The sequence below is a fragment of the Vipera berus genome (assembly GCF_964194415.1).
Source record: "Vipera berus genome assembly, chromosome: 4".
Lineage (NCBI taxonomy): Eukaryota > Metazoa > Chordata > Lepidosauria > Squamata > Viperidae > Vipera > Vipera berus.
Window position 1 is genome coordinate 48,253,272 of NC_138206.1, and position 15,096 is coordinate 48,268,367.

Consider the following 15,096-nt stretch of genomic DNA (forward strand, 5'->3'; position numbering starts at 1 on the left):
CTGTGTTCCATGGATAACAAACAAACAAACACACAAATCAAGTCTCTGAGTTGCATGGGTGACTTGATGTTCATAATTGTGTAATTTTATGATTACAACTCAAAATGGTTTGCCATTATCTTGAGAAAGTTTTTCTTTTTACTTTTTAATCTAGCCTTGTGTTCTGGCATTCTATTAGGGTTAGTACTTCTTAGCTTCTGATCCCAGTCAAGATCAGTCATCTACAGCCACTTCCTAAGACACCATAGATTAACCTCAATTGGACATTGAATCAAATTTTATTATTGTTAGCATATAAAATTTTAATGACAGGATATGTTCTATACAACCTTCTATTATTATACAGTACATGCATTATTACTATGATTAAGCAATGAGCTCCTATTGCAGGGCTATGAGCTGTGATCCCATAGAAAATTTTTGACAATGGAACCTGCACTTTGGAATAATCTTCCACATTTTAGGGTCACCTACCATTATACTATTTAGGCACTTAAGACCTATTGTTGTCCTGTGTAAATAATACCTTTTTTTCCCCACATCCACCCATTTTAATGTAACATGTTTTATATTAACTATTGTTGTTTTATTATTGTTTCAAATTTTGATTGTAAGCAATATATAATATTTTTAAATAAATACATCCTTATAAATACAATGATTGAAATAAATACTGATGCAAAAATGAATTCTTGATGTATATAATGGATTGCTTAATTCAAGCACAAATGAGACTAACAATAATTTGTGCTACTTTTATTACAAGTAAATATTAACTCTGTTTATTTCTTTATGGTTTAAATATTAAGTTATTACATGCCACTATCCAATCTTCAAGTCTGAGGTGCTTTTAATTGACTTTAAGCTGTTCAGTACCAATAAGTATCCCTAGCTTTAGAACTTTTATTTTACCAAATTGATTATAAAACTAAATTTCTAGTTTCTATTAGATTTCTGGAATGGCTAAGAGAACAAAAACAAAATAAAGGCGCATATAGAGACATAAACTCAATCTGTAACATATTTTCATTCAATGGCTGGGCTTATCAAAATAATTTTTCTCTATGGGAATGAAATGAGTTGGCAGTTCTATTGTTTGTAAGAAATGTACTTGACTGAAAAGCCTTCTCCAATCAGGTGCTACCCCTTTTCTCAAGTGTCTCTCCCTCCATTTTTTTTTCTTTCAAAAAGTTTACATTGGAGGGAAAGTTGAAAACAGAAAATATATGAAAGTATTTTGATGAACTTGTTTTAAAATATGCCCTATCGCCATTGCTTCAATAAAATAGCAATTAAAAAGTATACAGTCAACGCTGCTAACATTGAATGTTATTGCTTGACATGAGATGAAGAAGTAGCTATTTCATATGTTAAAACTTGTGTATTGCTTTAAGACTTGTGTATTGTTTTAGTTTAAAATTGGTGAGAGGGAAGAGTAGGAATGCACTTTGAAGGCCATTTGTCTCTCTAAAGAAGATAAGACTTTGGCGGTTCTTCTAACGGAAGGGAAGCTGATTCTTTAAATTAATTGGAGAATATGAGTAATGACAAAATTAGAAAGGTGGAGAATTGTGTTTAATTATATTGTGTAAAGGGCGGAGATTTCAGATTTCAGCTTCCTTCGAGCAAGCATTTGCTGGTGTATTAGGCTAATAAAGGACTTTTAAGGTAAACAATGCCTCAGAGTCACTTGAAAAGCCCATACATCAGAAACTTGACATATACTCCTATATATACTGTATTCCAAATACTAAATTAATACAACATAGAATATAGAACAGTAGAGTTGGAAGGGACTTTGGAGATCTTTAATCCAACCCCTTGCTCAATAGAAATCTTAAAGTTGCCAACTCTTCATATGTCAAGTTGGATGGCAACACATAATTGACTTGGCTGATCTAAAAAAATCTAAGCAGGATCTACTCTGGCAGTGATTGTTAGGAAATCCAAGGGTTGGTGTTTAGATGGAGAAGTGGGTACGGGGTATAGGAAAGCCTTTGTAGAAAAAGGGAAACAGATTCTATACTGTTGCCATATCCATAGTTACCTGCATTCAAGATTGACCTAAGAGAAGTTCTATTACAACAACTGATTATTAATATCAGAATGTTTAGTGGTTTCAACAATTATAGTTGATATTAGTGAGGGAACTGTTACTTTGATTTAAATGTTCATTTATTCTGTAAATGTTTGTTAGCTTATAGAGAAATCTCCATATCTTTTGACATTTTTAACTCATAAATAATGACAGAATTAAGAAGTAAAAAAAGAATAAGGAAAAAAATAGAAATTCCCACTTAACACATTTTCAGTGATTTACTTATACTTACTTTGTCATTTTAAACTGTCATTTATAAGGCCTTACCTTGGTTTTAGCATGAAGCTGTTGTTAGCTGCTTTTTTAACTTCTACAAATGGACCTGCCCCTGTGTACAAGACAGGAGATGACTTGTTCCCAGTCCTGTAAGGAAAAACATTGCTAAAAATATATCATTTTACTTATGATAAAAAATTGAAATTATTGTGCTATATTTTTGTGGTTTAATAAGATAAAGAAATTACTTCTTAGACATATTTCTTTAGCATATTTGGAAATGATTATTCTTATGAAGAAACTGAGCAATCAAAATATGCCAATACTTCTACTTACACAAGGAATCAAAAAGAGAAATGTGGCATTTGCTACAGTATGAAACCTACTTTGGACATGGGCTACAAACTTCCAAAACTGATGGCCAAAATAGAATTAGTCATTTGTTGATATTGTTCTCCATATACCAAATTAAGAATTTGTATTTGTGAATCCACATGTCTGATCTAGACATGGAATTATTGTAGCCATTTATATGTAGCCATTTACATGTGATTAAGAATTCTGCATAATAATAAATCTGTACATGTGCTCAGAAATGAACGTAAACATAATCTGTAAACTTGGTTCCAATATAACAATGCTGGTATGGTGATAGGGAAGAAAGTTATAGGGAGAGAATTAATATAATTTAGGACTTCAATTACTACTGTAATTAATTGATATTGATATATGTTATAGTACTACATATGGAATTTCATGTTTTATTGTTGCATATTGAGGAAATGAAAATATAGACCAAATTCTATACTGAATGTCGAAATAAATTTAATAGAAGTCATTAAAAATTGCTGGGATAAAGCAACTATGAAAATACAAATGGCTAATAAAACTGTATTTGGAAGCTATTGGCTTCTTATTTTCTTATTTCCTTTTTATCTTCTTATCTTATTTGCTACAGGTTTTTTTGGTGAATGTGCTTGTTTTTAATAATATTATTAACAGCATTATTGTTGCTGTTCTTATTTTTAAAAAAGATCTTTTAAATAGTGGAAAGAAGGGAAATTTCCAAGTTTTCAAAGCTATTCTGGATTTGACAGGTAAATTTCAATTATGTGCAATAAACCTCTGGAAGTTTATTCACTTATTTTATAAAATCTATATTGCCAGTGAATGGGACTTATAGATTTAATATTAAAAGAGTAACATAAAAGTACAACTAAATGCATAATTTAATACACCTTATACTACAATAATAATAATAACATTCAGCATGTGCTGGTAAACAGCCCAAATCATTATTTTCCCTGACTAAAGTGTAATCAAATTGGCATTAAGCAGGCATGCCTTAGTCCTTGAAGAAATTTTCTGCTTCTGGAAATGCCACTGGGAAAGCTAAGTACATTATACAGAACATTAGAGGTATAGATTTAGTTGCTCTTTCTTTCAAACCAGTCATATAAAGTCTTAGTGGAAGAATTAGCTCTGAAAGAAAAATATAATGAAAAACTTTATTTACCCTTGTTTTAACAGATTGCAGATAGTGGTTGATGATGCTTCTGTCCACTCATTAGCACAGGCTGTATACCATTGCGTCTCAATTTTGTATTGAACGAACCCATTGGAGCTGAGAGAACCATTGATCAAGTGCACTATCATAAAAATAAGTTTTAATATTATAACACAGATTAAGGATTATTTTTATTCATTGCAAACTGCATGTACTCATGTTCAAATTTAGCAGATATGAAAAGGTATGACTTGGACATCTTCCTGTTTTTCCGTTTCCACATCCAAATCAAATACTGTATGAAATAAAACCTGATTTTGAAATGAACATTAAAAAAAAAAGCATACACCATTTTCCTGTGTCACATTGATGTGTTTAGTGCTGATAGTTCCATAGTTGTTCTTACATTATTTGGGATCCATCTAAACAGTGTATTTACTAATTGAGGATGCATGGATCTTTGGATGATGGACACCTAATATAGTATACTTAGAAACACTTAGATAAACATCTTGGAAGAAGTCTATACTCCTATAGATTAGTGTTGTTAACCTTAGCAACTTTAAAATGTATGGACTCCTTGAATTTCCCAGTTAGCATGAGGTTGAAAAGCATTTTTCTAGATGTTCCTATGGTGATAGATAGTATATAGGCAGAAATTTATGGAGATTCTCAGCAATCTAGATCATGATTATCCCAAATATGCTTTTTCAGCTCTTGAAGAGCTGAAGAAGCTTCTTGAATGAGAAGCAAATGTCTTCAAAGAAAAACAAGAAAGTTCAGTTGCCTCCTGAAAAAGCACTATTGGGGTAGGCAGAAATTGCATTACGTAACTTGCAGATTTCCACAAAATCTGCACTGCTCATAGGGACCAATAAGGAACACTCTGAAAATCTGACTTAATTAGACATATGACCATATGTTTAAATGATGGTTCTATCTTTAACTTGGGTCTGAATGTTACAAATACTGCTATCCAACCATATGTCTATTGCGGGGCAGACGCGGCATGTGGAGGCTACGCCCACCCCATATCGGGCAATGGCAAAACCATTCTGATATGTTGTGCGACATCATGTGACATCGTGAATTTGACATGTCTGGTCTACTGAATCTGCATGGAAAGTTTACTGCACATACTGCAATTCATATATTTAACCTGCTAAGGAAATTTTGCAAAATGTTCCCAGTTTTTAAACATCGTAAGCTTGGTGTGCTTTGATTAAAGATCTTTTATGAAAAGCAACAATAAAGTTTTCTCCCTCTTCAACAAACATAGGAGAGAATGACAAGTGAAGATAAGATACCTGACAAGGAATGTCTTAAGATTTTTTTGTGATAACAATTAAGATTTATCCAATGTGAGGCAAAGAACTGTCTACAAATGTAAGCATCTATCTGCACAAACATTAACAGCTCTCACAGACAATTAACTGTTACTGCTATCACTTTTTTTACCAGCCCTCAACATCATTTCATCATTGGATCTGCATGCAAAACATTGTGCAGAATCTATTATTTTAGTTTATGTAAAACAGAGCTATGTACAGAACATTTAATTGTGCAAATAACTACCTCCACAGATGGTGCTGTGACAACAGCTGTCATTGTTGTCAAAGTAACCTGCATCTGTGTTGTGAAACAGTTGAAATGTGGCTCATCACAGCTGTTTTATGCTCCTGTCAAACACTTTTATTGGCCTTATATTTGATCCTACATTTCCTTGAAAAGAAGATTAAGGATGGGGTTTTTTTTGGATGTACTGAACAGAATATATATATATATATATATATATATATATATATATATATATATATATATATATATATATATATATATATACTGTATATACATACATATATATATATATATATACTGTATATATATATATACATATACATATACACATACATATATATATATACACATATATACATATATATATACACATATACACACACACACACACACACACATATATATATATATATATATATATATATATATATATATATATATATATATATATATATATATATATATATGGGACTGGGACTAAGCAAGTGTATTCTGAATCATTTTGTGTGTGTATATACACATATATATATATATATATATGTATATGTGTATATACACACACAAAATGATTCAGAATACACTTGCTTAGTCCCAGACATGGGACAAATCTTATTTCCTGTTTCAGCCTAGTGCTGTGGCTACTGCCTGTAGATGGCTTTGAGCTAGGCTGAAACAGGAAATAAGATTTGTCCTGTGTCTGGGACTAAGCAAGTGTATTCTGAATGCTTAACAAACATTTAACACATATCTTCCTTGCTTCTCAGCTAAGAGAGAGAGAGAGAGAGAGAGAGAGAGAGAGAGAGAGAGAGAGAGAGAGAGAGAGAGAGAGAGAGAGAGAGAGAGAGAGAGAGAGTGAGTCTTGGCAATGTTTCAACAAGGTCCCACTCATCATCTTCAGGCTGGTGTCTTCGGCTTCATGCTTTGCTTGCACACACACACACACAAACACATACACACACACACACACACACACACACACACACACATACTGTACATATACATATACACATACACACACTGGCAGAAGCAGGCCTCTTATGTGCATAAAAAGGCCCCAAATCAGAATGAATATATTTTGGTACAGAATATTAGTTTGACATACTCATTTACTAGTACTTTCTATTTTCACTACATAGAAAAGGAGAGGGTTCCTCGGTGCTGATGATGTTATCTAATTCATGTTTTGGGGTTCTGTAATCTCCCAGGATTTGAAATGGACACTGCTATAGGGCATTGCATGCCAAAACAACTAGGCACAGGGACAGTTTTTTGCCTTCTGCAATCACTCTGCTGAACACCTAATCCACATAGTATTGTTTTATGCATAAATATATTTACCCATGTTGTATGGCTGTGGTATTATTATTATCCTTTTCATCTTTTCTACTATCTTCTTTTATTCGTATATATTATGATTATTATTACTCTGTTGCTTTGCGTGTACATTGAGAGCTTCTGCACCAGACACAAATTCCTTCTGTGTCTAATCATACTTGGCCAAATAAAGTTTATTCTATTCTATTCTATTCTATTCTATTCTATTCTATTCTATTCTATTCTATTCTATTCTATTCTATTCTATTCTATTCTGTTCTGTTCTGTTCTGTTCTGTTCTGTTCTATTCTATTCTATTCTATTCTATTCTTTATTCCTATTCCTATTCCTATTCTTGTCCTATCCTATCCTATCCTATCCTATCCTATCCTATCCTATCCTATCCTATCCTATCCTATCCTATCCTATCCTATCCTATCCTATCCTATCCTATTCTATTCTATTCTTTATTCCTATTCCTATTCCTATTCTTGTCCTATCCTATCCTATCCTATCCTATCCTATCCTATCCTATCCTATCCTATCCTATCCTATCCTATTCTATTCTATTCTATTCTATTCTATTCTATTCTATTCTATTCTATTCTATTCTATTCTATTCTATTCTATTCTATTCAGGCAATGAAACATCTGCAAGAAAACAACCAAGCTCAGAGAGCACCAAGGACCCCACATTTCAACCATGAGCTAAAAATATTCTCCTTTACAGTATTAGAAAAGGAGAGGTACAAAAGCAGGTAAAAGAAAACTCTGTACAGATTTTGTTTTTTTTTCTAGTGAAATGATTGGGTAGCCTCTTTTCAAAAAGATTGTGTCCCTTCTCTAAAAGGGATCTGTAACTCCTCAAAAATGTACTTAGCCCATTTTAGAATAGCAGTTTTCCAGCATGTGGTTGCTTGGAATGTGTGTTTTTCTTTTTCTTTTTATATTCCTATTTTTTTATTCAAAGCTTCACCATTCATTCAAACAAAAAAAAACATTCTTTCTTTTCTTCTTTTACAATCAAAGCTCAGAATACATTTGGGATTCTACCTTTCTGTACAGCGGACTTGTGAAGAGTGCTTATCACTTTGAAAATAGTTACCTTTGCTGAATTTGGAATTAGAAATTGTTTTGCTTATAAATATTTACCACAATCTGCTTCATCAGAATTATCTTTACAGTGCTGGAATTGGTCACAAATCTGAGCCTGGGGTATACATTCTCCACTTCCACACTGAAAATAATTCAGTCCACATGGAGCTGTTAATGAAGAAGACATACATACTGTGGTCCATAAAAATTAGTGAATAAATCAGTGGTTTTAATGAATTTTATAATACAAAGCACATTTCTCATATCTCATGTATAACGAATAATGTGTCACCTATCTTACACATTGCTCCTGATACACAACAGCCACGTAATTTCAAGAGTTGAACACTGAGAGTAAATATGAACTGCATTTAATAAAGAATCTTATTATAGGGACCATTCTAAAGGTCAATGATACTTGAGCCAATGATAATCTCAAAATTAACTATTTCTGTTCTTCCTTGCACATAATGTGTAGTGAAGAAAAGTAGCCAGAAAGTTGCTTGAACTGTCCCCCCATGCTCTTTGTCTCTGAAAAGCTACGTTCAAGAAATTTTGGAATTAGAAAAGCATATTTATAAAGTTAAGATAGGCAAGGTTCTCACACTCCTTTAAGCCATGCTTCATTTAATCATGATTTACTGAAAAGCCGTAAGTGTCTCAATTGTATAATACAGTATGCTCAATTGAAGAACAGCTATTCCACAGCTATTGCACAGGATGTATCACGCTGGAAGAAATTTAGTGAGAACTAGAGCCAAAAAGGAAATTATTAATTTACTGCTTCCTTGTTGCAAATCATCCTACTCCATAAAATAACAGTGGGCTCCATTTTTTAATGTTTTTTAGAAAGTTTATCTTCTACATAGCTGCTTTAAAATGTTTGCTATATTGTTTTCTGCTTTCTATTTTTAATTTATAGAAACATGTTTTGATTAGAAAGGTATATCAATGCAGTAAAAGCAACCAATTAATCAATAAGTAATCACAATTATACTCCAGGTGAAAATTTACCACTGACCTAGACTGCAGGTATATAACATATAAAGTAAAACAAGAGTGAATCAAAGAGAAGCTGTTGGAACTGATCTATATTTTTTTCTCGCTATTCTCTGTTTCCTATGTTTTTATGCGGTATGTGGTATATAGGAAACTTACCAGGCATGCCAAGATGGTAACCTGTAGTAAAATTGGCTACAAATCCTGTTCTGGTTGCAGATTTGTCCGTAATGAAGAGCACAGTCATTTGGTGAGTTGTAGAGAATATATCTTGCAATGGGGATTTTCCAGTATATACAGCTTTATAGCAAGGAAAAGTATATAGTTACTCCAAAGACTAATATAATTTTGTTACATATTAGAATGATAGAAAATAAAATAAATATAGGACTGAAAAAGGTCTTCTACATGTTAATATGGATGATCTTCTAAGTTTAATCTAGGAAAAACAAATAAATCAACCAAAACTGATTCAATCTTTAAATATTTTGATAAATGCTAAACCTTAAATGTTCTTTATCCATAGCTGATATTGAATGTAAATATATACTTGCTTAATAATTTGGGTTGAGAAATTTATCCAGACTGGATTCAGTTTGTATAATATATCAGAAAGACTGATTTCTATGAGAGTTCTCTTTGATATGGCAAATGACACAATGATGCAACAATAGATGAGAAAGAAAATATACACACCAGAATCTTTTTAGTTTCCCCAATACTGCACTTTGTTTACTTTATTTAAATTATATCATTTATTTAAATTAAACATGAAAGTTTAATTATGTATATCAACTTCCCTCCGCCCAGTGCGTTCCCACAGAGAGGGCCTCCTCAGGGTGCCACCGGTCAAAGAATGTCGACTGGTGGCCCCCAGGGGGAGGGCGTTCTCTGTGGGCGCACCAGATTTATGGAACCATCTTCTGGTTGAGCTCCGGATGGCGCCCGACCTTCGCTCCTTCCGGCGCGATCTAAAGACCTACCTGTTCGAACAAGCCGGCCTGGCCTGATGGGTGATGGGTTTGGGTTTTATTACTTTTTATGTATTTTAACTTATTGTTATAGTTTTTGGGCATCTTGTTTAATCTCTTTTAATTTTTGTACTCTTGTCTTTTAACATGTATTGCCCTGTTCACCGCCCTGAGTCCTTCGGGAGAAGGGCGGTATACAAATAAAATAAATAAATAAATAAATAAATAAATATAAAAGTATATCACAATTTATTTACAATACTATTGTTATGAACATTTTTATGAATGAAAATGATATTGTCACATTCAACTCATGGGATTTACAGTTTCCTGGAATTATTAAAAATACTGTATACTATATATCTTTCACTGTATACTCTGTTTAAAAGTACAGCATAATTAGAGAAGTATTGTAATTCAGTATAATTTTTTCATACATATTGATATATTTTATATACTTGCCTAAAAATAAAGAGTCAGCTCCTCTACCATCTCTGACTTCTACAACATCATAAATATCCTCTAAATTAAAATACTGGAAATGAAGTTGAATATTTTTTCCTTTTTCTGCATTCAAATACCATACACCTAGAATTATGAAATTTAAAAAGGATACAAAAGGATATCAAAAATACGAATTTGTCAATAGTTTCCAAAAAGAAGCAGTTTGCATAGTTAGGCATCATCATCATCATCATCATCTTTTTAATTAAGATCCAGTATAATATATTAACACTTCCAGTACCCAAAGTATAATAGTATCACAACAATTTAATACTTCTGCTAACAATTCTCAATATGACATAGCCTTATGGGTAGGATACAGAACTTAGTATTTAAAAAGGCAATTTCAGGAAGATAACCTGAATAACTAACTATTGACTGGATGGTTGGGCAGTGAATTTTTTTTAAATCCCATTTATATCCCGCCCTTCTCTGAAGACTCAGGGCGGCTTACAATCTAAAGCACAATGTGCTTAGCAATAGCCTTCATTCTATGTATATACCTGCTTATTAGGGCTTTCGCCCCCCCCCCCCAAGCAGCATTATTACAAAGTCAGCTTATTGCCCCCAACAATCTGGGTCCTCATTTTACCTACCTCGGAAGGATGGAAGGCTGAGTCAACCTTGAGCTTGGTGGGATGCGAACCTGCACTAATTTCAGGCAGCTGGTGTTACTTAAGGAGGCATTAGCCCACTGCTCCACCAAGGCTCTTAATTAATTAGTTAAGAATTAGTTAAGATTCTTCTTAGCATTTGCACCTTAAAAACATATTGTGGGATTCCAAGGTCACCTGAGGCACAATGGCCACAACTAGCCAAAGATGTTGTTATTATCACCATTATTATGTTACTACTATTATTATTTCTCACTAATGCTGTGTTTATTCAAATCAGACTTTCTAAAAAAATAAATTAATTTTTATTAATATATTCTACAGGTTTTGAGCAAATTCAGTGGAGGGTGACCAGAAATGGTGTTTTGATTTTTTTTAAAAAAATAATTATTTTTTGTAAGCCGCCCTGAGTCTTCAGAGAAGGGCGGGATATAAATGGGATTAAAATTAAAATTAAATTAATTTTTAATGCTTGATAGGAAAAGTTGCAGAATGATGTGATTTTGGTGAATAGTCAGATAATCAAGGGTTCAAGATTGGAGGCAGGTGATGCATGAGAGATGACACAGGGTTTTTTTTCCTGCCCACTGCTTTGGAATAGTTGTAGCTGTGTTATGAGAAAAAAATGGAGTGAGAAATTTTTCACTGTACCAGAAATAGTAAGTGAAGTGAATAAAGACTTTTTAAAAAGACTGGAAGCTATATATAGACTTTTTTTCTGAAAGAAAAGATTTCTCTTTCCTTTCATTTTTAATACTTCTATTGTATGTATAATTCTAACTGACAAATTTTAAAAAGGAGAAAGAAACACTAAGTGAAGTAAGATTGTATATCCTGGAGTAGAACAAAGAAAGTCTGATATACCTAAGATCCTAGTAGCAGTAAAGCTTTATAGAAGGGTTGTCCAACAGAGATTATCCAGTGATTATTGATAGGTAGTGTTTGCATGTTAGAATGAAAGTATGAAGTAAACAGGAGTGGGATCCTGATGGGTTGCATGGTATAGGGTGGGACTGTTGCTCCTACTGAGAGGAGGCTATAGAGTCTAACAAAACTGTGTGATTGTGATTGCCATAGGAATGGGTAATTGGGTGGACTGTCTAGGAAAAGGAGAACCTACAATTTTGTAAAATTCTCTCATTCTGGTCAAATTGCCTCTTTCCTGGAGCTAGACCACTGAATCACTTTGCCTCCATTTTAATGCCAGATGTGTGAATAAAAAGAGCATATCCATTTACCATTTGTTCGTGGATATGATGAGCTGCCTGTATTATTGAAGCTTAGTTAGATGAGAATGGGGATCTAGCTTTGTTCAAGGTTTGCTTTCTTAGGCTCTAGCTGCTTATAACAGCTACCAGATTAAAAAATGAGACATAATGAGATTTTTCTTACAGTTTTTACAGTAACATGTGCTCCCTTAAAAAGATCATAGAAAAGTATAATCTCTTTTTTTAAAAAAGCTTTATTGAAAATTTATTGCTGAAGTCAAAAGCTTCTGATGAACCTTAATATGATCTTCATTAATTCTATTCATGGCCATACAGCATATGCCATATTTTAAATAAACTTGTCTAAAGTTTTTAAGACATGTTACTTACAAGATGCTTTACTGGGATAGTTGTTTGGGTAGTTCATTGAGGTAAATGTAGTGTTTGGTTCCCACAAATCATATGGACCTCCACAATCAGCTAGAAGAAACAAAGTAGATCAGAGATGGCAAACCATAGATTTTTGGATAGCCAAAGCACTGCATAGGTCAGTTGCTTATTGAATTAAAAATTAAGGAGCAGTGATTTAACCCAAATCCTCATCCCTATATCTACATATATACTTTGGATGTCCTTATCTCATCTTTTGAATGTTTCTAATATGGGTGACAGGACTTATGTATCATTTCACCTATAAGGATTGGAAAATGTATGCACTCTTTATCCTGATTTGCTGTTAAATATTTCCAAATTCAAGAATGTATGAATTCTGTTTGAGGAGGTGGTGAATCACCAGATCAGCTTGCTGGGGTAAGATATTCTGCATATGTAGTTTATGTTAAAATGATCTATTACATATATTTTGTAATTGTATAAAAATTCTTTTATGTGACCAATATATAAAGGTCCCTTTTGTGAGCCTGCATGTCCTTATAATATCCTTTGGACTTTTATATAATTTTATTATTATTTTTAATTAGTTTTCCAATAATACAATAATATCTTTAAAAAGCAACGTGGTGTCCGGGTTACAAAAGTTCCTTTTCAGACAAATACATATTATTACAAATCTCCAAGTTATTGTAACCAATACTTCCTCTCTCTCTTTTTTCTTTAATACATATTATCTCTTGTCTAAATTAACATACTTCTTATTGCTACCCATCAGTCATTTAATAGTGTATATATATATATATATAATTTTTGTATATTTTATATTTTAACACTCCATCTTTAAAACATCAAACACCATATATATTTTTCTAGCTTTAATTTTACATTGATATTGAAATTAAATGTTTAACATTTCTCATTTTCATATTGCTAAATAACCTCCTTTTCCTTTACCCAATTTTCTACAATACCTAATAATGTAATCCAGTTCTTATTTATCTCATTTCCATATCCATATCAATCATACAATATTTAGAATAGTAGTCATTAAAATACCAATTGCAAGGAGGAGAAAATGGAGGAGGACAATATAATGTTTTTGTTTCTCATTTATAGTTTCCACATATTAAAAATTAACCAAAATTTCTTCTATTTCAACATTTAATACATCCTTTCATGTCTTTACATCCAAGTATATTAGTTGTTGTTAGCTGTGAAGTCGTGTCCGACCCATTGCGACCCTATGGACAACGTTCCTCCAGGCCCCCGTCTTCTACCATTTAAGCTCACACCTACTGCTTCAGTGACTCCATCCAGCCACCTCATTCTTTGTCATCCCCTTCTTCTATTGTCCTCAATCTTTCCCAGCATTAGGCTCTTCTCCAGTGAGTCCTTCTTTCTCATTAGTTGGCCAAAGTATTTGAGTTTTAGCTTCAGGATCTGGCCTTCTAAAGAGCAGTCAGGGTTGATCTCCTCTAGGACTGACCGGTTTGATCGCCTTGCAGTCCATGGGACTCGCAGGAATCTTCTCTAGCACCATAGTTCAAAAGCCTCAATTCTTTGGCACTCAGCCTTTTTTATGGTCCAACTTTCACTGCCATACATTGCAACTGGGAAGACCATAGCCTTGACTATACGCACTTTTGTTGACAGGGTGATGTCTCTGCTTTTTAGTGTGCTGTCTAGATTTGCCATGGCTTTCCTCCCAGGAGCAAGTGTCTTTTAATTTAATTTATTTTATTTTTATTACATTTATATCCCGCCCTTCTCCGAAGACTCAGGGCGGCTTACAATTTCTTGGCTACAGTCCCCATCTGCAGTGATCTTGGAGCCCAGGAAAATAAAATCTGTCACTACCTCCATTTCTTCCCCATCTATTTGCCAGGAATTGAGAGGGCCGGATGCCATGATCTTGGTTTTCTTAATGTTAAGTTTCAACAAGTATATTAGTTACATTCTATCATTTTTAGCATATACTGTATACAGCTTAACCCATATCATTTAAAGAACTCAATATTTCAATGTTAGTATTCATACATCTGTATTTATTTGGGTTTTTTTTAGTTAATCAATATTTTGTCTACTCATCAAAACAATCTCTCACAATCCCAATACAATCCTGTCTATTTTGATATTATATATTTCAGGCCTCTTAAAAATGTTCATATTTCTTCAATCTTATTCTTGCTTTCTTCCTTTGCCATGTCATTTTTCGCTTCTTTGCCTCAGGGTCATCAAAGCATTCTTGTGTTGCTATATCATATTGAAGTGGCCCTCCAGTCTCCACTTTTCAAGGATTGAAGAGTCTGCTAACAGTACCAAATCTTCTCATTATTTTCACCTCTTGATATAATTCTCCTGGTCTAAATAATTTTTCCATCTTTTTTCTTTTATAATCTTCGAAAACCTGTATTTGTTGAATATTTAATTCTTTTATATAATTTTATTGTGACAGATCAGTGATTCTTGCCAATTGCCTTATTTGGTATTTCTTGGAACTCTGGAAGGAAAGTATGAATAAGATATTGCTACAATAAAGGACAGTCAGATGCAGATTTTTTAATACTATTTGAATTATTATTATACTAATGTGGGTTGC

At 33.0% G+C, this 15,096-nt stretch overlaps 1 protein-coding gene across 1 annotated transcript in view; it reads right to left on the minus strand.

The window, feature by feature from the left end:
- Positions 1-15,096, minus strand: part of TMPRSS15 (transmembrane serine protease 15) — a gene marked incomplete at both ends in the record, with an annotated part of 63,013 nt that overhangs the window by 10,076 nt on the left and 37,841 nt on the right. Inside the window, 6 exons of the mRNA XM_081327665.1 lie at positions 2,366-2,461; positions 3,831-3,963; positions 7,866-7,976; positions 8,967-9,107; positions 10,241-10,366; positions 12,495-12,584. Of these exons, the coding sequence (XP_081183791.1) occupies positions 2,366-2,461; positions 3,831-3,963; positions 7,866-7,976; positions 8,967-9,107; positions 10,241-10,366; positions 12,495-12,584 (697 nt within the window). The remainder of the gene's footprint in view (positions 1-2,365; positions 2,462-3,830; positions 3,964-7,865; positions 7,977-8,966; positions 9,108-10,240; positions 10,367-12,494; positions 12,585-15,096) is intronic.